This window comes from Thamnophis sirtalis, unplaced genomic scaffold (assembly GCF_051295495.1).
Source record: "Thamnophis sirtalis isolate CommonGarterSnake01/CBP01778 unplaced genomic scaffold, rThaSir2_p1.2 scaffold_4, whole genome shotgun sequence".
Taxonomy (NCBI): Eukaryota; Metazoa; Chordata; class Lepidosauria; order Squamata; family Natricidae; genus Thamnophis; species Thamnophis sirtalis.
In genome coordinates this window covers 97,020,524-97,043,874 of record NW_028261384.1, presented here as the reverse complement: position 1 = coordinate 97,043,874, position 23,351 = coordinate 97,020,524, and the positions used below count along the sequence as shown (strand labels likewise).

Here is a 23,351-nt window from a genome sequence, read left to right as displayed (position 1 = left end):
GCACTTCTGGTTTTCAGCTGGCTAGCTGGTCTTTGCAGGTGCTTGTGGGCCCGGAAATGACCTGAAAACGGCCCAAAAAACGGCCTGAAAGGGGGCATGCATGCACCAGCCAGCTGGTCTTTGGATTTCCGGTGCTTAGGCATGTGTGAAGACCAGTTGACCAGCGCACACATGTGCTGGAAACCAGAAGATCAGCTGGCCGGCGCGCATTCATAGACACACATTCTGGTTTAGGCACTTGGTTCCAAAAAGTTTTGCCATCACTGTCCTAGGGCTTTTAACTTATTCCTCAGCTTGTGTGTGTGTGTGTGTGTGTGTGTGTGTGTGTGTGTGTGTGTGTGCGCGCGCACACACATTGGTCTTGTTGTATTCAGGTTTTCAGCTGAAAACACCAGCCTGAGGATGGCGAGTGAGACCTCGACGAAACGTTGCCAAGACAATCTCAATCTTACACGGGAAAAGACCAAATACAAACATTAGAAGAGACAGCCATGTAACCCAAAATATTGGGACTTGGCCTGCATATTTCTTAAATATATTTTTCAAGGTCAGGTTCATCCTTTCAGTAAAATAATCTGCCTGAGAATGATAAGGACTTTTTATTCTTAAATCTCCACAAAGCTACATGTGAGGATCTCGATTGGTGTGCTTATCCTACTAAATATTTTGACCAGTTCCTTAGCTATTCATTTAGCTGACACATTCCTCAGATGAACTGCTTCTGGGTACCAAGCTGCTTGATCACAGACAACTGGGATATATTCAATACATTTACTAGATCATGGCAGAAGGATTACAATGTCCAGGGTTTTCGCCTTTCTAGGACATCTCGCTTATCCTTTTAAATCAGGATGGCTAGGAAGAATCCTAGATTCCTTCTCCTCTTATTTCTGCTCCATCCTTGTCCTTGCTTTAGATTGGGCTCTTGTGGTTACTCTCTGTATCTTAGCCCCCTCCTTGAATCCAATCTTGATCTCAATCCTCAATAAGTGGAAAATCTGTTCCAATCATTAGGTTACACTATAAGCCGGGGATTGCTCCTACCACCGTTACATGAAGTACATGTAAGTCTTAACAGGAATTTAACACAGCTTAAAATAAACAAGAAACAACCCCTCCCCCAAAGTCTGTACTTTTCTCCACATTAAAATGGGAAGCACTGTCCTATAACGTTTTCACGCCTCCTCCCCCCCACCACCCATCTAGATTTTTGGAATGCCAGAAATTCACCCTTCCAGTTCCGTTTCCTTTTGGAATTTCATAAGATTACTTTTGGAAGTGTAGTACAGATACTCCTTGACTTACAACCAACCATAACTGAGCCCAACATTTGTTAAGTGAATTTTGCCCTACTTTATGACTTTTCTTGCCATAGTTGTTAAGTTAATCACAGCAGTCGTTAAGTTAGTAACACAATTGTTAAGTGAATCTGGCTTCCCCATTGATGTTGCTTGTCAGAAGGTCACAAAGGGGGAATCACATGATCCCAGGATACTGCAAGCATCATAAATATGAGTTTATGAACCAAGTGTCCGAATTCTCATTATGGGACCACGAGGATGTTGCAACAATCGTAAACGGTGAAAAATGGTCATGTCATTTTTTTTTCAGTGAGGCTGTAACTTCAAACAGTCCCTAAATGAACCGCTGTAAGTCGAGGACTACCTGTATTATTCAGGAATGGCACTCTGAAAATAATGAGCTTGGAAAGCCAAAGGATGCACATTAAATGAACAACTCATAGTACCTTGTTTCCCCTAAAATAAGACCTCCCGGGATAATAAGCCCAATCAAGCTTTTGAGTACATGTGTTAAAATAAGCCCTCCCCCCAAAATAAGCCCTCCCAAAAATATTGCAATACAGTGACAACCATGAGGTGACCACGCTCACTGCCTCCTGCACCTCAAAAATAATAAAATCTCCCTGAAAATGAGGCCAAGTGCTTAATCCGGGGGTCAAAATAAGACCCTGTCTTATTTTTGGGGAAACACAGTAAGCTGTTTCCCTAAGTGAAGAGGGCTTTCCCGGGCTCCCCCATTGCACTAACCTTCCATAGGCTTAACAATTTGAAGCTTATCAGGGAAGCAACAGTAGGAGCTGAAGGAGGTTCCAGAACTGCCTGAATAGTTGGTGTCTATGGATGCGATGCTTCCATTGGGGGTCAGACACCCACTGAAATCCTCCGCCTCCTGAGCCAAGCGCTTCAGTTTGCATTCACGTTCCATCTCAAAAAATGAAAGCTCAGCGCTGTAGTTCTTCTGGCGAGCAGACAAACTCTGGATAGCAGCTTCCAAGACATGGTGGCCAGGTGTACCTGATGTAGCAGCCACGCCGCGGCTAAAATAAAGAGAGTTGTTAAGTTGATCTGATTCCGAAAGCACCACCATTACCCTGTTGCCAGAGGGGGAAATCCTGGTCCTCCAGATGTTGCTGAACGATAGCTCCTCACAGCTCCAGTGTACGTAGTGACAATGGGGGATTCTAGAAACTGTCATTCAACATCTTTTGGAGAAGCACAGACTGACCATGATCCATCAATATGTCAACAAAAATATAAACATTTGTCCCAGAAACACATCCCTGCCTCAAAAATGCATTATTGAAACTGGATGGGGGAGACAAATATGGCGATAAGAGATTAGAAAAAACCAACAAAGACATCTTGTCTTGATTTTAGTAAAAGCAAGGACTGGACATTTGGCAACTGCACTTTTATAAGATTTGAACCAAGACATTTTTCACCAGAGGCAGAAGGTACCATGAATGGATAATAAGCTCCCTGGGGTTGACAGGAGATATTCTGGGGTACATCAGCAGTTTGATGGGTTGTGCCCAACAATGCAAGATGTCAAGAGGACACTGTTATGGTTTGCAAATCAAAGTTTGAAAAAGCAGTGCCGAAGGAGTCTAGCTGAAAGCTTTTGCCAGAGTAGGCATAGCAATTAAAGAAATAGGGTGATAAAGAGTTGCTCTCCTTGTCTGTTAGAGAAATCCAAGGTGATGTGAGGAAGGAATGAGGAGACTTGTCTTTCTTTAGCTACCCACTTGTTTTGGCTTTTTCATCTCAAAGTCAATACCCCAAATTGCTTCCTAGAGATAGAAACATAGTTATTTGACAGCTTTTTCTTTATCAAAGGCCCAGCAGGGCAAAATACTGATGAATCTTTTGATGTCTTTTAAGGCAGTCCCAAAAAATTTCTCATTTTTCTTTCTTTCAATGGGACTACCTCCAACTATGGCTGGTCTGGAAAGTTTGGGATCCATTAAGGTAAACAGCCTTCCCTGCAATATATGGTCCCCATAAACTGAAATAAAATGGAATATGTTGTTAAACTCCTGGGAAATAATCATAATCCAAGGCTGGAGAGCCAGAAACTATTGTATTTTTTGGTGTATAAGATGCACTCCCCTCCCCACCAAAATGGGTGGAAATGTCTGTGCATCTTATACAGCAAATGTTGCCAAAGCCCCGCCAACCCACCAGCCCCCACTCTTCAGCCTCTGCCTCCCAGCAACTTGCCTCCTTGCAACAAACAGCTAACAGCCTGATCAGCTTCAGCACAGCCTGATTTAACACAACCAGCTGATTGGTGGTTGGATCTGTCTCCTAGAATACTACCAATCAGCTGTTCCAGGCTGTGGGGATCACCACCGCCCATCGCCCCTGCCACCTATCACTGCCTCTGCGCGCCCCATTTTCAGCCTCCGTGCGTCCTATTTTCCGCCTCCTCATGCCCCATTTTTGGGCTGTTCCAGGCAGCGGGGATAGATGGCAGCGGCGACAATCCATGCCACCTGGAATAGGGTGAAAATGGGGCACAAGCAGAGGTTGAAAATGGGGCACACACAGAGGTTGAAAATGGGGCACCCGGAGGCAGCGATAGGGAACAGCAGTGATGGGCAGCAATGGTGGCAACAGATGGTGGCGATACCCACAGACTGGAACAGCTGATCAGTGGTATTTCAACCACCAATCAGCTGTTTGTGCTGATCAGAGGCAGATCCCACAACCAATCAGCTGCTTGTGCTAAAACAGGCTGTGCTAAAGCTGACCAGGCTGTTTGTTTTTTGATGCAAGTAGGCAAATTGCTGAGGGGCAGAGGCAGATTTTTTTTTCTTGTTTTCCTCCCCAAAAGCTAGGTGAGTCTTATAGTCCAGAGCATCTTATCTGAAAAATATTGTATGTAGGTTTGGCCTTTAAGATCTAATCCAAGTTTCCGAAGAACATGGTCTGGATATTTGGGATGATAATTTCCAGAACTCTAATCCAACTCATCTGAAGACTGCCAGATGGCAAACTGGGCTAAGTCAACCATGAGATATCTCCTATAGGTTTTACAAATCTGTATTGCCACAGAGGAGTCCAGATCCTAGTAATACTCACTGGGTAGCATTGAAAACTTCAGGAGCCAAGTGATATTTTTCTTCTGGCATAATGGGGCTATCCGAACCATAACGGTTGTTACGTGGAGTGCTAAAGTGACTGCAGGCCACTGAAGCTGCTCTGGGGGAACGTGGAGGAAGACTCAAAGGGGTTGCCCTTCCCGATTTAGATTTTGTTGCTCGTTTCACAGCCTTCACTGTCTCAAACACACGCCATAAGCTTCTGAAAATAAGCAGACAGATGGAAATATTGTGATCAGTGATAGAAATCAAAGAGAAGGTTGGTTGCTTTCTTTGTCAAAAAACTCAAAAGAGTCGCATCCTTGAAATACTTGTAAGTCCCAATTTTTCCATGTTGTTTTTAATAAAATCATAGCCTCTACTGTCCATAACACCAAGAAGTATTCTAAGCTCCACCTATCTGCAGACTAAGTCAGTTCAACTCCATAATTTGGTGCCTCCACCAGCACCACCTTCACCTCCTGATAGTGAGCATCCCTTACTTCTTCCTTCATCGCCATGGTATCCCTAGAGCTATACACTTTTTAAAAAAAATTCAGGCCTCTTGCCAATCTGTGAATGCTACTGTACTCTCCACTCACTTGCATTCAGATGACCCAGAGCTGTCCATCCCTTTTCTCATTGTGCTCTTGATCTCTGCAGCCAGGGAATCCTGCAACAAAAAGTAACCATGGGCAGACTATTCTTCTGGCAGCAAAAAGTAATATTACTTAGGAAATTCCTAAAGATATTTCTCCTTTTCTATTCCTACTAGACTACAGCTTCCCAAGTGAGAACAGAGCTGAACAGTGTTCTCCTAAACTCTAACCAGAAAGACATATTAGCACCAGCTATAATGTATAATGTTTGTTTGTTTAAATTTAGTGTGTACTAGTCCACTTCTGCAAACTAAGGTTTATGGCTTAGTATTCTGCCTCCAGTCAAGAAATATGTATTCATTAAACCATTATTGAAGAACTCATCATGACTCAGTGTGATATGGAAACTGAGCCATTGACTGTTCTCTTAGCCATTACTCAGAGATGCTATTTCTCTAACACCCACATCCAAAGTTCATTGCAAAACCATTCTGGCAGTTGAGTCTTGGACAAATTAAAACAATCACACTCTTAGATGTGCTGTCTCCCCTCTACCCTCTGCCCCCCATGTTCCCCACTCTGTAAAGGGTAGAGGTTATTCAAATGGCTGTCCAGTCTCTTCTTGAAAGCCCCCAGTGTTGCGGCACCCACAACTCTGAAGGCAAACCATTCCACTGGTTATTGTTCTTACCATTAGGAAATTTCTCCTTAATTTTAGATTGCTTCTCTCCTTGATTAGTTTCCATCCGTTGTTTCTTGTCTTGCCTTCAGGTGCTTTGGAAAATAGTTTGACCACTTCATCTCTATGGCGGCCCATTAAATATTGGAACACTGCTATTATGTCTTATGTCCTAATCCTTTTCTTTTTCATTAGACTAGAAATACACAATTCTTGTAACTGTTCTTCATGTGTTCTAGCCTCCAGCCCCCTAATCACCTTTGTTGCTATTCTCTGCACTCTTTCCAGAGACACAGCTTTTTTTACATATTGTGTGACCAAAACTGGATGCAGTATTCCAAGTGTGGTTGCACTAAGGCTTTGTAAAGTGGTACCAATACTTCATGTCATACTGATTCTATGACGCTATTAATGCAGGCTAGTATTGCATTCGCTTTTTTGGCTGCTGCTGCACACTGTTGGCTTATATTTAAGTGATTATCCACTTGGACTCCAAGATTCCTCTCATAATTATTGGCATTAAGCCAAATTTCATCTAATTTGTATCTGTACAGTTGTTTTTTCTTGCCTAAGTATAAAACTTTACTTCATGGTATTGGACCTGGGTACTTGAGAGACTGCCTGCTGCCAATTACCTCCAATAGACCAATTAGATCCCACAGATTAGGCCTCCTCCGAATTCCATCCGCTGGCCAATGCCGACTGGCGACCACACGGAAGAGAGCCTTCCCTGTGGCTGCTCTGACCCTCTGGAACGAGCTCCCCGTGGAGATTCGAACCCTCACTACCCTCCAGGCCTTCCGCAAAGCCCTTAAAACCTGGCTGTTCCGACAGGCGTGGGGCTAAAGAGCTTTTGCCCCCCCCCCCCTCGACTGGTATGGTTGTTGTGTGCTTTTAAATTGTGTATTGTTCTGTTCGTCTTTTTTATTCCTTATCTGTACCCCTTCCCTTGACTTGGATTGTGAGCAGCCCTGAGTCCCCTTCGGGGAAAAGGGCAGCATATAAATGAAATAAATTCAATTCAATTCAATACTTTTATCTATATTGAATTTCATTTTATTAGGTAAGTATAAGTGTTCAAGTCTGTTGAGATTCTTCTGGATCTTGACATTACCTTCTGGGGAGTTGGCTATTTCTACCAGCCTAGTGTTGTCCGCATATTTGATGAGTTCCCTTTCTATTCCCTCATCTAGATCGCTTATGAAGATATTGAAGAATACCTGGATTAAAACAGAACCTTCAGACACCCCACTACTTACTTTCCTCCAAGTGGATGTAGTTCCACTGAGTACGGTTTATCATCCAGTTACAAATTTGGTGGTGATGCTATGTAACCCACAATTTTCTATCTTTCCAAGAAGTAGGTTGTAGTCTACTTTCTCAAATGCCTTACTGAACTCTAAGTGTACTATGTCCACAGCATTTTGCTGATCTACTAAGTTAGTCACTTTGTCACAAATGAAATAAGATTTGTTTTTGGTACGATCTGTTTTTGATGAACCCATGTTGGCTACTGGTTAATGCTTCTAGATGTTTCCAAATTTGTTGCTTGGTTATCTTTCTCCAAGATCTTCCCAGGTATTGATGTCAGGCTGATTGGTCTGTAATTTCCTGGACCCCCCCCCTTTTTTTGGGGGGGGGGGAAGATGGGAACCACATCATCTCTTTTCCAGTCCTCAGATAGTTCCGTGATGCTCCAAGAACTTTGAAAGATGTGGTTCAATAGTTCAGAGATCGCATCTGCCTGTTCCTTCAGAACTCTGGGATGTAATCTGTCAGGACCTAGTGAATTGAATCCATCTAGAGCTGACATCTTATCTTATGTTTGCTTATTTTCTTATTCTAATTTGCATTTCTAGCCTATCTTTTGCAGTTCTGCTTTTGGGTTGTATTTTCTGAAGACAGAGGCCAAGAATGAATTAAGCAGTTCTGTTTTTTCTCTACTGCCTATTACTTCCTTGCCATCTTCTCCCATTGATGAACTGATTGCTTCTGTGACTTGTTTCTTGTTTTGTATGTGTTGAAAGAAACCTTGTCTATTATTTTTGACAGTTGTTGCAAATCTTACCTCATTCTGAGCCTTAGCTTTCCTAACTTCATTTTTGCAAGTCCAGGCTATTTGTTGATACTCTGTCTTAGTTATGTGTCCCTCTTTCCATTTTTTGTACTGATTCTTTTCTTCTTCTTTCAGTTAATAAGAGAATTATTTATGCAACCATATAAATAACTCTTTTCTTGTATTTCTTGTTTTTCTTTTCCAATGTTATTTAGCTGGACTGGGCTTTTATGATCATATTTTTTCAAATTTCCCTAAGCTTCCTGAGTTGATTTCCCCATTAAGATTTTCATTCCTGGTATCCTTCCCAAACTCTGAGTTTGTTTCAGCTTCTTTGAAGTCTAAGACTCTGATTTGATTATGCTCTGTTGCTTGTGTCTGTTTTATTTTGAACTCTAATATGGCACGGTCACTCTCTTCCAAATTTCCTTCAACTTCTATTCCCCCTATCACTTCTCTATTAGTAAAAATAAGGTCCTGTGTGACTGACCCTCTAGTTACCTCCTCTACTTTTGAATAACAAAGTTAGGGTTAGGGTTAGGCTAGATTACATATGTATCTCATTTATAAATGTGTGTATATGCAAGTGTTCGCGTATCCTTCTACTATATATGTATTATATATTCCACATTTTTACACACACATTATATATTCCACATTTTTACACACACACATGTATACATTCTCTTATCTATGCATTATATATCCTTACCAAGGGTAAGAAGGTGGGGGAACTGTGATGGATGGTGCTGTTGGGCAAACTGCGGTTGCGAAGATTTTTATTCTCTTCCTTAGCTTCATGCAACATTGCTTCATATTCTGTGTATTTCTCCTGTGTGTCCTGGAGCTGAAATGATGCCACAGAATAGAACAAAAAGTCAGGAACATCATATTTAATGGGGCCAAGCCAAGTGAATAAAGGGAGAAACTAACTAAAAAGAAGGGATTCCCCACAGAGTTATTTTAAACCCTTTTGTGAGCCAAAATCATGTAGCAATGGAGCACTGGTTGCCTGCTGAGGTTGATGTAATACAGGTAATTAAGTCATTATATGAGTCATCATTTTCAGATGTCACCTGAATAATCAATGATTTCTTTGACGTTTTGCTATGGGGGGGGTCTAAATATGGAGTCAGCATCAATGATGTTTTTCCCCTTTTTGTTCAGCAATGGCTGAAACCAGGTGACTATAGAAATGAGATATCTAAACAAGGCATCTTAGCATATCGTATAAATGATTACTACAAGAATAATTTCTTTTGTGACGTATACTTTTATGGCATTTGTATACATTTGTGTAGGCTAACTTTCTTCTTTCAGAAGTTCCTGGCAGTTTAAACAATATATATATTGTTCAAATCCCAGTAAGGGTATGGCTAGCTGATGAGAGCTAAATAGCTTGAAATAGATCTATACTAGTCTCCCTTTATTTATTTATCAGCACAAATAAAAAAACACAAATATAACAAAGGCAACAGTAAAAATATTGGGTTTCTGTCGTGATGGACTCTTGTGACGAGCCGAAGGACAGATGATGGAAGCAGTTAGCTTCCTCCCATAATTGGGGCTTACCAGGGGTTGTAAAAAATCTTTTATATATATATATATATATATATATATATATATATATATATATATATATATATGTGTGTATGTGTATGTGTATGTGTATGTGTATGTGTGTGTGTGTGTGTGTGTGTGTGTGTGTGTGTGTGTGTGTGTGTGTGTGTGTGTGTGTGTGTGTGTGTGTGTGTGTGTGTATGTATGTATGTATGTATGTATGTATGTATGTATGTATGTATATATATATATATATATATATATATATATATATATATATATATATATATATATATATATATATATATATATATATATAATCTTCTAGGATGGGCAGAAATGGGGAAAATGATGAAATTAAATATTAACATAATTTTAAATCATACTTCTGTTTTGCCCCAACTACCTGTTTTGTCCTGGCATTGCTTATTTTTTTAAAAAATATGACCCCCAAAATCACTCAATGGTCAGTTCTACTGTGACACTCCCCCTCCCTCCCTCTCCCCCCTCTCTCATACACACACACACACATATCTCAAAGGCTGCACTCTTTGTACAGAAAACTATAACATGTTGCAATAAAGCCATTTGGGTTAATTTGTGGAAAGCTCAGAACTTCTTGCAATCCTTTCCATGCAATCACTTCTCTTCTCACCACACTTTGCTATTCAAGGGACCCACCTCTCTGCGAAGCTGCGATTGGATTTCTTTGGCTTCAGCGAGTTGCTGCTGCAATTGCTCCACTTCAGAAGAATACTGGAGGAGAAAGAGAAGAGGAAAAAAAATCAATCACCAGGTTTACACTGCTAAAGGTATGTACTTTTTTTTTCAGGTAAGTAACTTGGATGTTATAATAAATTATTTGAGACACACACACACACACACCCTGCAAAAAAACACCCCACCACTACACATGTACACGACAGAGTTTGCAATATAAATGTTTCAAAATACATGATTATTCCCATAAACTGACAAACTGTACCAACTCTTCGCCTCAATATGCCATGGCGCTCGAGGGCGTTTGCACGCCAAAATAACCAGACACAGAGACAGTTTCTTCCCTTATGCCATCACTCTGTTCCCACATCTAATCTTCACAGTACAGTCTTGTGTCTAAGTATATTTATCTTTAAAGTATGACTGATTTACCACTATCCTTCTCATCTTTTCTACTACCTTCTGCTATTTGCGATTACCTCCCATAGACCGATTTTTTAAATTTATTTTCATTTTCCCTTTATTTGTATGCCGCCCTTTTCCCTGGGGGGACTCAGGGCAGCTCACAGTTCAAAAAAAGGGGGGGGAGGACAAACAATTTTCCAACATGAAGACAATACAACATATTAAAAAGAAAACACAACAGTCACACAATTCGAGTGGGGTTAGACTCTTAACCCCAGGCCAGCCGGGACAGCCAGATCTTTAGAGCGGCGCGGAAGAACTGGAGGGTGGTGAGGGTCCCAATCTCCACGGGGAGTTCGTTCCAGAGGGTCGGAGCAGCCACCGAGAAGGCTCTCCTCCGGGTAGTTGCCAGTCTACACTGGCTGGATGATGGAATTCGGAGGAGGCCTAATCTATGCGATCGTATCGGTCTAGTGGAGGTAATTGGCAGTAGGCGGTCTCTCAAGTACCCAGGTCCAGTACCATGAAGGGCTTTGTAGGTGATAAGTAGCACCTTGAAGCGCACCCGGAGATCAACAGGCAGCCAGTGCAGCTCGCGGAGGATAGGTGTTACGTGGGTGAAGCGAGGTGCACCCACGATCGCTCGCGCGGCCGCATTCTGGACTAGCTGAAGTCGCCGAATGCTCTTCAAGGGCAGCCCCATGTAGAGCACATTGCAGTATTCCAGCCTAGAGGTCACAAGGGCACGAGTGACTGTTGTGAGGGCCTCCCGATTCAGGTAGGGACGCAACTGGTGCACCAGGCGAACCTGGGCAAATGCCCCCCTGGTCACAGCTGACAAATGATGTTCGAAGGTCAGCTGTGGATCCAGGAGGACTCCCAAGTTGCAAACCCTGTCTGAGGGGCATACAGTTTGACCCCCCAGCCTGAGAGATGGAACACTTGGCCAATTCGTGGGGGGGGAAACACAACAGCCACTCGATCTTTTCTGGATTGAGCACAAGTTTGTTGACCCCCATCCAGTCTTTAACAGCCTCAAGACCCTGGCTCATCACATCCATCGCTTCGTTGAGTTGGCACGGGGTGGACAGATACAACTGAGTATCGTCTGCATACTGGTGGTATTTTATCCCGTGCTGTCGAATGATCTCACCCAACGGTTTCATGTAGATGTTGAAAAGAAGGGGGGACAGGACCGAACCCTGCGGCACCCCATACGTTAGGGGCCTAGGGGTCGATCTCTGCCCCCCAACTAACACCGACTGCGACCTGTCCGAGAGGTAACAGGAGAACCACTGTAAAACAGCGCCTCCAACCCCCACCTCCCGCAGTCGTCGCAGAAGGATACCATGGTCGATGGTATCGAAAGCCGCCGAGAGGTCAAGGAGCACCAGGATGGAGGCATGGCCTCCATCCCTAGCTCTCCAGAGATCATCGGTCAACGCGACCAAAGCGGTTTCTGTGCTGCAGCCAGGTCTGAAGCCTGACTGGAAAGGATCGAGATAACTGGCTTCCTCCAAGGACCGCTGGAGCTGAAAGGCGATTAGATCTCACAGGTTAGGTCTCCTCCGGATTCCATCTGCCAGCCAATGTCGGCTGGCGACTCCCCGGGGGAGAGCCTTCTCTGTTGCAGCTCCGGCCCTTTGGAACGACCTCCCCGTGGAGATCCGGACCCTTATTACCCTTCCGGCCTTCCGCAAAGCCACCAAGTCCTGGCTGCTCCAGCAGGCTGGGGGGCTTGTGAAATATCCAGCCCCACAGAAATTGTGAATGTTGTGTTTTTTAAAGTGTTGTTTTGTTTATTTATCCCCTTCCCTTGTTTATTGTAAGCCGCCCGGAGTCCTTCGGGAGTGGGCGGCATACAAGACCAATAAACTAAACTAAACTAAACTAAACTAAACTATTGGTATCTTACGATGATATTGCTTTGTTGTTTGTATGTACACTGAGACGTTATGCAATGGTGAAAAATTCCTTGTGTGTACAATCACTCTTGTCCAATAAAGTAACTTATTCCTATTCCTAATTCTATTCCATTCCATTTTTTATGGAGATTCTCAGTCATCCAGGACATGGTTGTGCCAAAAGTGCTTTTTCAAGAGGCAACAGGACTTTCTGGTTTTTGTTTGAAGACATTTTGCTTCTCATCCAAGAACCTTCTAGGGCTGAAGAAGCTTTTTTGGATGAAAAGTGAAACGTCTTCAAAGAAAAACCAGAAAAAGCACCCTTTGAATTCCATTCTATTCTATTTGCAAGAGGGCCATGCAGAATACATGACTCCCTAAGAACAATGGGTCTCCAGTTTTATGAACAATCCTATTAGCCCAAAGCCACTAAGAAATTAGTCTAGCTGAAAATTCTAGATCAGATATTATAAAAGCAACTCAAACTGGAAGGAATGTTTTATTTGTCTGGTTGGGCTAATGGCAACTGAACCCCAACATCTGGCATCATCTGGTTTAGCAATGCTACAGAAATTCATCAGGGTAAATTCATTGGGATAATCAAAATAACACTACTACTAGCCCAGTTACTATCTAAATGTGTTTTGAACAGCTTTATTGTGGAAGAATGAACACTAGAACTAGAATTGCAGTAGGAAATGTGTGAATCTGAAGCTTACCTTGTGCAGACACACACACACACACACAGGGGCCTTTGACTTCTTGCTATAGATTTTTGAAGTAGAAAAAAGGACAAAAAGAGCATCCCGCTTTCTAAGGAATTTACAGATCTCAGAGCATGCAGAGCCATCTCTCCAGGCATGCCAGCCATCATCTGTTGTTTTTCTGGGTTCTGGTGCATGCATGCTGCTGGCCAACTGGTCTTAGAGTGTGCTGGAGCACGAGAAACCAGAACACTAGGTGGCCAGCATGCACATGGATATCGGGGAGCTGCTCTTCTGGTTTCCGTCACTCCCCTGCGCATGCGCTCCTGTTTCAGCACTCGGTGCCAAAAAGGTTCACCAACACTGTACTAGATCATTATCATGAATCTAGGCTTCAGGACTGCACAGAGTAACAAATGGTATTAAATGTTCCACTACTACCCATAAAATCTGATTAATCTCTTCCTGAATTATTATTATTATTAATTAAATGTACACCCCACCTGACTGAACTGTTACTGACACACTCCGTGAGAATGGAGCCGTCTAATGACTCTAGCACTCTACCCTCGGTCTGCTAGAGTGCGGCATGTGCGGCAGGATTTAGATGGAAAGATGAAATGGCACCTGTCTTTTGGGATCTCATCTCCTGGAGACCGGATTGGCCCCATTCGTACTGGCTTCAAGGCTTAGGATTTGGATGTGCAGCAGAGCCTGTGCAATGACTATGTTGAATGTTGCTGATTGTTTTTATACTTCCACTACCATTATACAGTTAATCCTTAACTTACAACCACTACAGGACATGGGGGAGATTTTATGATTGGTTAGAAAAGAGATACAAACAGAAAGAGAAAGAAACCAAGTATAAAACAAATAACTCGGATGCCACATTATTAAAGGGGGGGGATAGGAAAGTACTAAAATGCAAGTATACAAGCTAAAAAGGATACAAGTAGATTTGTTATTAGAAATAAAGTGTAATAGAGAAAATCATTTGTATGAAAATATAAAGTTGGGATTGCTGAAATGCCACCCCGAGAACCCATCAGAGAAAGTAAATAAGCAAGGGTAACAACGGAAAGTAAGAAGGAGGAGGAAGGAAAGGAAGAAAGTGTAAAGCAGAGGAAGTAAGGGAGGAGAATTAAGATTAGGAGAGAGGGGAAGAAGAAGGAGAAGAGAGGAGGGGGAAAGGGAGAGGAAGAAGAAAGGTGAAAGGAGAGGAGGAAAAAAGAAGGCAGAGAAGGAGGTTGAGAAGATAGAAGGAGCAAGGTTGTTGCAAAATCAGATGGAGGCATGGGGTGGCAAGAAAGTGACCCAAACTGTATTCTATATATTTGTAAGAAAATAATGATAAAGATTAAAGATGAATAGAAAATTGTTAATAGTAATTATAAGAGTGTATATTTGTGAATGAATTTGAAAGAGAAAAATAAAAACTTTTTAAAAAACAAAACTTACAATACTGCCAATACTGGGAATACTGCCATGGTCATAAATGAGAAAAATGGTCATTGGTCACTTTTTTCAGTGCCGTTGTAACTTTGAATGGTTACTAAGTGAACTGTTGTAAATCAAGGACTACTTATAGTGTTAATATGGTTTTATATGCATTCTCTTTTTAGCTTTATTTATAATAGCAATAGCACTTAGACTTATATACTGCTTCACAGTACTTTACAGCCCTCTTTAAGTGGTTTACAGAGTCAGGATATTGCCCCCAACAATCTGGGTCCTCATTTTACCCACCTTGGGAGGATGGGAGGCTGAATCAACCTTGAGCCTGGTGACATTCGATCTGCCAAACTATTGGCAGCTGGCAGTCAGCCGAAGTAGCTTACAGTACTGCATTCTAACCACTGCGCCATCATGGCTCTTAATAATCATTATAAACTCTTCAGAGTCTTGTTTGCGACATGGGAAATTATATAAATCAAATCAATCAATCAAATAAAGAAATTAAGAACAAAAACTGGCCAAATTTGCCCTGCTTACCGCACGGCACTTCTGTTGCTGCTCTACAATCTGTGCTAGAAGCTGGCTAATCTCCTCCTGTTGCCTGATTGAATCTTCTGTCTTGAGAGCCAGCTCCTCGGAAATCAGGATAACTTTCTTGCTGCTATCAGCTATAGGAGAGGAGATAAAGACTATTGTTATTTGGAATACAGAGCAGCTTCTGAAATACTCAGCAAAATTCTGAATTGCACAGCAATGGATGACATTTATTTTCTTCTGCCCTACTTTTTATGCCCTACCTCCACCACCTTTTAAGCATCCAGACTACTGGTAGAATACACAGATTGAGCTCATTTTCACTTGCCTAATGGGGGACTGGAGACTAAAACATATGAAGAACAGTTGTAGGAATTGGGTATGTCTAGTTTAATGAAAAGAAGGACTAGGGGAGACATGATAGCAGTGTTCCAATATCTCAGGGGTTGCCACAAAGAAGAGGGAGTCAAACTATTTTCTTGAGGGTAGAACAAGAAGCAATGGGTGGAAACTAACCAAGGAGAGAAGCAACTTAGAACTGAGGAGAAATTTCCTGACAGTTAGAACAATTAATCAGTGGAACAGCTTGCCTCCAGAAGTTGTGAATGCCCCAACACTGGAAGTCTTTAAGAAGATGCTAGATAGCCATTTGTCTAAAGTGGTGTAGGGTTTCCTGCCTAAGCAGGGGGTTGGACTAGAAGACCTCCAAGGGTCCCTTCCAACTCTGTTATTATACTCTAATGGTTAATTCTATGCTGTAGGTGCAAGTAATGCAGCTACAGTAATAATAATGTACTGTTACACTGGGAAGAATGCTTCAAATACATGGGAGGCGGAAATTGAAACCTTTTTACTAAGCATGTAATAAAGCCGCAGTTAAATTCAGACAATGAGATTATTTTAACAATTATATAGCAAAAGTTTGCTTAGTTTCTAACTCCAGCAAGATCAACTAGGTACAATCATCTGGTGAGGCAAATATGTATTTGTGCTGGCACTCATATCTCAGTAGGGAGATATAGTTGTAGATAATTTTACTGTTACTGAAATCAGGCATAGCCAAAACTGTTCATGGATTGGCTGGTGTCAACTTTCCCCAAACTAATTCCTACCAAACCTATTGGATTAATACTACGAATATCCCTTGGCAGGGCAGCCACCTGAGAGCAAGATGGGGAATGATTAATCAACTGGGAGCATTTGAAAGATAAATGAAACAATTATTTCACTTCATAGCACTACTGAGCCTCAGGAGATAGGTAATTATAAAGTCAATTATAATTCATTTCATTTTCATTGTATCTTTTATACCAGAAAATGAAGAACTTTACAGCTATTGAGAGGTTGTTCCTATTCCCACTCCCCTCAACGTTTCTCTCTCCAGAAAAAAAAACTTACAAAATTGTTCCATACAATCAAGCATGAGCTTCTGCTCCTGCTCCTCATATTCATATGTTTCTGTAGCAATGTTTGTAGCCTGAGATGGAAAGACAGAGATTTACTATTTGAGACTATCGGTACAATATTTGGAGAAAATAAAATCCAACCCAATTCCTTTATTACAGCCATAAAGCCAGAAAACAGTGATATAAAATCTAACAAATAAGCATAAATATGCACATATGTCAATTAACGTGTAGTAAATATAAGATCTGTAACGAGGAATAAGAATGGAATATAAAAGTAGAGGGATAAAAATACAATAATGAATAGAAAAACATAACATTGTACATGTAAAGAAATGATAAGGAGAATCCTTACTACAATAAATAGCACATAGAGAGGCGAACACAAGACAATCTGGGATGAAATATGTGGGTTTTTATCAGATAAGAGAAGCAACAAATAGAAAATCTGTTCTTTGCCTAGAAATGTCTTCAGGGTGGGATAAATGAGAGTCACACTAGAGTCCCTGTAAAGGAGATTAAGGGACCATATGGCTCAAAGACTCTATTGACCCATCCCCTTATGGCCATAAGGCTGGTTTACTAGAATACTCTTATAGATCCAATAGAAAAGGACTGATGGAGTTATCAGTTGAATGAGAAAATATCTGCCAGCAAACAAAGAAGCTCAGAGAATCCTTACATATCCTTACAGTGTTGGCAACTAGCCAAAGATAAAAACCCTGCAAAATTGGATATTGTAATAAATAGGAGGCTGAGCAAATTCTTTTTGAAGAATTCCCCAAATTATATCTTAGCTTAGATTTGATTGAAGTTCACTTGCTGGCCTTGGGGAAAATGCGAAGACTTGTTTGCATCTAGTGAGAGAATTCTAGTGATTTGGAAACTTGCACCCTTTGGTTGGTTTTAATAAAAGTATTTGTGGATTCCAAACCATCAAAAACTTGCAATTCAGTTTTATGCTGCTGCTTGGATCCAGCCATTTGAAACCAAATCTACCGTATTTTTTGGACTATGAGACGCACCTAGCTTTGGGGGAGGAAAACAAGAAAAAAAATCTGCCTCTTCCTCCCAGCAATTTGCCTTCTTGCAGCAAACAGCTAACAGCCTGGTCACCTTCAGCACAGCCTAATTAAGCACAAGCAGCTGATTGGCGGTTGGATCTGCCTCCCAGAATACCACAGATCACCTGTTCCAGGCTGCGGTGATCGCACTCCCATCAGTGCCAGCACTGCCCATTGGAACTGCCACCTATTGTTGCCTCCGCACGGTCCATTTTTTACCTTCACACATCCTATTCCAGGCAGCAGAGATAGGCAGCGGGATCAGCCTGCACGGAGGCAGAGGCCGAAGGGTGGGAGCCAGCGGGTAGGCAGAGCTTCAGCAACATTTGCTCTATAAGAGACACAGATATTTCCACCTACTTTTTCCGGGCGTGGGCGGTATATCTGATAGTCCGAAAAATGCGGTAATTTATTATAAAGTCCATAGAAGTCATCTTTTTTAATGTATGAGAATAGCTATTTAAAAACATACACTAGAAATAAAACAGTTCATCTTACAACTGCTAGGCGTGTTGACCATAAACACATACACAATACACAGCTGAGTCTTACTTCAGCACGCAGTTTCTGATTCTCCTCTTCCAATCCTTTAAGTTTCTGATGAAGAAGATCATATTGCAATCCCTGCTGCAAAGAGAAGGAAGAATCATTCCTTCGTAACCTATTGGAGAAAAAGTGGGATAATGAGCAGAGAAGAGAAAGAAGATGGAGCCATTAGCACAATTACAAAGCTTTGAACACAGAAAGTTTAAAGTTTAATCATTTCACAGGGCTCGAGGACCACTTGCCCAAAAGGTTAGAGAGCCATTATCAAGTCAGAGACTAGTTCATACAGGGTTTGTATTAAAGTAGATTATTAAATAAACCAATGTAGCTTGATTCAAACATGAATCTTGGATTTATAGCATTTTGGGATCCATACATCATAACAAGTCAGTGATCATCTTCAAGAGCCATGAGGGCACAGTGGTTAGAATGCAGAACTGCAGGATACTTCTGCTGACTGCAATAGTTTGGCAGTTCAAATCTCACCAGACTCAAGGTTGACTCAGTCTCCATCCTTCCAAGGTGGAAAAAATGAGGACCTAGATTGTTAGGCGCAATATGCTGACTCTGTATACCACTTAGAGAGGGCTATAAAGCTATATATAAGTCTAAGCGCTATTGCTATAACAATTTTTATTGCTAAATGATGCAGTCATTAAATATAATGAATTGAATCCAATTTTACAATCACTTTTACTGTGGTCATTAAGCAAATCATGTGGTTATTAACCCATTGACTTTGCTTGTTGGGAACTGACTGTGAATGTCACAAATTGTGAACATGTGACTTTGACACTGCTACTGTCAAAGTAAAAACTGACTGCCAAGCACCCAAATTGCAAGTTGGCCCAACAGTCCTAATTTTGACAGGTCATAATTTTTTCTGAGGCTGTTGTAACTTCAAAGCATCATTAAATGGGCATATGAGGGATTACCTATAATCGCATTACAGCTGAGTGAGAAATTGACATTGTTGACAATTTCTGTCTCAGATACCAGCTGCTTAATCCACTGCATCAGCCTGCTTAATCCCCAGACAGGACAAGAGGAAAGGGGGGTAGAGGTGGGGAAGAGATGCTCGGACAACTCTATTACACCTTCTTTCCGCCAGCTGAAATTGCTGTGCAAAATGCATATTTACATTCTGACACGGCCATTGTGCAATATATAATTTAAGTTACAGTGTATTATTGTGATCTATAGAACTCAATCATAAATATTTGTGTGCATGTGTGTGTGTGAGAGAGAGAGAGAGAGGGAGGGAGGGAGGGAGGGAGGAAGGGAGGGAGGGGGGGAGATAGACAGAGGCAGGCAGACTCTGTGTGTGTGTGTGTATAGGGGGGTGGGGGGAATGAGAAGTATTTGATAGTACAACTATCTTCATTTGCAGCCAGCTAGCGGAAAATGATTGTTGAAGTCAAAATACATCTGAAGGGAACACATGGTTGAAAGTGTGCATTGTGAAACACACAAAACATTCCAGTAATACAGGTTTCCATTCAAAGCATTCCAATAATACAACAGACATATCCGAAACCGAGAGTAATTAAGTTGCTACTTTCGCCCTGCTGTTTATATTTAGAAATATTTAATTCTTAGTTGTAGCTTTGCTTTTATATAACTGTAAACCTTTTACATCTAATACTGTTTTTAATTACTTTACACTTTTACAGTTAGATAATTCTGTTTTGTAGTACATTACATGTTATGATCTATGGTTACAACAATAAACTTAATATTAAGAAAATATTTTTATTCCTTTGTGCTTGGTGTGGCATCTCTCTCCACCCTTGTTGATGGCTATTTACAGAAAAAAAAATCACTCACTTCATTTCAAATATCACGTTTAATCCAAATCTGATTATTTTATACAAATTGTGGTATCCTAAATGAACTGGGGAATTACTTTATGTCTCACCCACTTCCTGCCACCATTTCCCACTGACGTTTCTCTGCAAGGGATATATCAGAGAGAGGGAACACCCTACACCATTGCCTAAATACTCACGGGGTAGATGTGATGGAAGTTGGCTCACTCTCTTCAGTGCTGTTGGTAAACATGCGGAGAAGATCATCCCGCATCGATATTTCATGTCTCAGCTGAGCTATCTGGGTTTTAAAAAACACAGAAAGTTCAGAAAATATTTTTATTTGTTCAGCCACAGGAAAAATATACATAAAAGGTACTTGACCACAATTGGGACCAGAATTTCTGCTGTTAAGTAAAGTGGTTGTTAAGTGAATTGTCCCAGTTTTACAATTCTTTTTACCATGGTTAAGCAAATCTCTGCAATTAATTGAATCCGTATGCCGCTGTTAAATTAATGCAGCTTTGCCTGTGGATTTCGTTTGTTGGGAAGGTTGCAAAGAGTAATCTATGACCACAGGATGCTGCGGCTGTTGTAAATACAGGCTGGTTCCCAAGCACCCAAATTTTAATTGTGTGACCATGGGGATGCTGCTATGGTCTAAGTGTCAGGACTCATTGACTGTGAAGCCAACCATGTTACTTTAACCAACTGCTTTCTCACCTTAAACCATATACAAGCTACTGTAAAGATTATTGGAGATAGGGCAAACTAGAATGAGAAGTCTGCCCAGATTCTAGGAGGCCCAGATTCTAGGATAAACAATGGAATGAGACGTAAACAACAAGCTATAAAACCTTAAACCATCATTCAACTACTATGGATATCTCAGAATCTGAGTCAGCCTCAAATAATCCCCAACTTGACTCTCCAAATGTCTTTTTAAAAAACTAACTCAATATCAACCATTCCCCAATATTTATTTATTTCTTCTCTTTTCAACATGCAAAATAAAAGTCTTCCTTACCTCTTCTTTTGCCAATTCTAGCTGCTCATCCAAGAACTCATTGCGTCCAGACAAACTCCGATTTTGTTTGAGCAATGTTTGCCCAATGCGGGCTGCTAACTCCAAATCATGTTCCTTCTGTGAGAACAGAGAAGACAGGAGAGCAGTGTTTCACTTGATATGCTTTCATCTCCTCACCCATGCTTACCTGGCTTCTACCATCATCACTTTCTCAACAACTTTAGGTCTTTCAGCGCTCCCCACTACTAAAGCAATTTCTTCTCCTCTTTGTGCCTTCCACATCCACCCTAAACCAAGATCTTCCTTGTGGAATTTTTCCTGCCCATGCCATAATTAACAGCCATAGGGATCAGCTGTTAGGAAAGGCCAAAACCACCTTGAGCTTCTTACCACTCTACCAGGCTGCACAATGTTTTGACTTAAGATTCTGAAAGAACAATTGGTGAAAGGTACCTCTTCCAGCAAGGTGGTGACCGCATCTATATCATGATATGTCTTGGTGATCTTCTCAACACGCTCAGAACATATTACTATGGAAAAAACAAAGAGAAAGCGAATTGAACATAGTACATATGGGAGGTACAGGCACTTTGTAATGTAGATTGAAAGCCAGCTATCTGTGTTTCACATCATGGCTTGAGCATTTAGAAATGGATGCCATGGTAAGCATGGGCAGCCAGAGGAGCACCATTTATTGAGAAAGAAACCAGTGAGCTTGCCCCGTAGACCTCTCTTGACTGCCCATGATGCTACTGAAGTTATTTTTACTTGGTAAAGTAGATTTTAAAACATGTTGGACAGTAGTACTCAGTGTCACAATGTGTAAGCTTTCTTTTTATTTTTAAAGATTTTTTTTTAAAAAAATCAGTTGGGGCAGGGAGCCTGGCAGAGATCCAAGGAGATGCCCATAGAACCCAATGTGCAAAATTCAATAATTTTTGAAAATGGTAATAAATATTCCATTGATGTGAAGATGTGGTGGAATATAGTCTGGATTTTCAGGAAGGAGAAGCTGCATTCCAGAGAACCAAGGGACAGCAAAATTTAGATAGTTTGATTGAGAGAAAGAGGATCAAGAAAGCTCCTTCCTAGAACTTACATCTTTAAAGAGTATATATAGTTATTTAAGTTTTGGAAAATTTCTGCCTGTAAGGAAATAAAGGAAATTGCTTAAAAATAACTCTGTGTGTTGTTGAAGCCTGACAGAAGCAAATTGCAAATCATATATATAATAAGAACATTTGAATCCACTGCATTCTATATAGTAAATTAATCAATTGGAATGTCAATAGGCACTTAGCACATTTCATATGTATATCACAATAGGTAAATATTTGTTTTAAAAAAACCTAAAGAAAACAAAAAAGAACTTCTTAGAATGCTAAGTTCTCACTGCAATTCAATTTTTTTTTCTAAACTGTGAATAGGGTTCCACAAGAAACTAAGGAGAGAGAAAAATCCATGCCAATTTTCTATCGCTAGAGCTTTGCCCCTTGATCATTTTAACTAATAGATTCCAAAGTCTGAAAAAAGTATTAAAAAATTGTTTTAGCTCTGTGATTGCATGGAACAATTGTACATTGGTCAATTCACACATTAAGTCCTAATGGTTCACTATGCTACATAGGCCCAGCCATTGTAATTTGTAAACCATAAACTATGGCTTAGTGTGTTATATTAACATAGCCAATTATGTTTCATTTGAAACAATACAATGCATGCAATGCTAAACTCAGAATGATCCACACCAAATGTTCTTGAACCAGATTTTGCAGATGAGAAATTCTGAAGGCCTTCTACGTAACTTGCAATATTATGTTTGCACCTCTGCAGTGTCATTTACGTAGAATGTTAATTCAGTTCAACCCTTAGTACTTGGCATTCGGGGCTATATTTATATTATAAATACTATAAAATTGATATCCAGTATTACAATTACATTTCCAGTTAAAATACAGTAATTTAACAGCTTAAGAAAATATTCCAAGGTATTTCTAGTTCCAGATTTTAAAAATAAATAAATAAATTCCTGGCAAAAATAGATTTTGCTTTATCCTGCTGAACAAGCATATCTACCTAGGCAAAAGACACCTTGCCTCAAGCTGCAAATAGAATGGAAAACCACATTTGGGGGAAGGCACAGAAAGCTATGCCATGGCATCTCTGTCCCATTTATCATCCAAGGACAATTGTCAGACTCAATTAAATGCTCATAAATTATCCCCCTCTCCCTCAAGCAGAGCGATCAAAGCTCCTTAACTCAGGAATAGATTTGGCTCTTTGTAGGAGAAAACAAGGTAATTTAATCAGGTGTAGGCACAATTCAACTAACATTTCAGCATTATCAAAGGCAATAGATACCACACACACCCCAATGGTGGTTTCTAAAATACTGAAGGAGCTTTTTATTACAAATTTTCAAAATCAGATTTATTTTAATATTCAGTTTATGGTTGAAATCTCAACATAAATTCTCATAAAATAGATCCTTTGAAAG

General features: G+C 40.8%; 1 protein-coding gene across 1 annotated transcript in view; it reads right to left on the bottom strand.

Moving 5' to 3' along the window:
• Positions 1-23,351, bottom strand: part of HAP1 (huntingtin associated protein 1) — a 65,300-nt gene that overhangs the window by 8,428 nt on the left and 33,521 nt on the right. The window contains exons 4-14 of the mRNA XM_087714439.1: positions 21,308-21,384; positions 20,855-20,971; positions 20,028-20,128; positions 18,026-18,134; positions 16,402-16,480; positions 15,007-15,137; positions 9,960-10,034; positions 8,431-8,565; positions 4,987-5,057; positions 4,386-4,607; positions 2,049-2,338 (exon numbers count right to left, since the gene is read on the bottom strand). Coding sequence (XP_087570565.1) covers positions 2,049-2,338; positions 4,386-4,607; positions 4,987-5,057; positions 8,431-8,565; positions 9,960-10,034; positions 15,007-15,137; positions 16,402-16,480; positions 18,026-18,134; positions 20,028-20,128; positions 20,855-20,971; positions 21,308-21,384 — 1,407 coding nt within the window. The remainder of the gene's footprint in view (positions 1-2,048; positions 2,339-4,385; positions 4,608-4,986; positions 5,058-8,430; positions 8,566-9,959; positions 10,035-15,006; positions 15,138-16,401; positions 16,481-18,025; positions 18,135-20,027; positions 20,129-20,854; positions 20,972-21,307; positions 21,385-23,351) is intronic.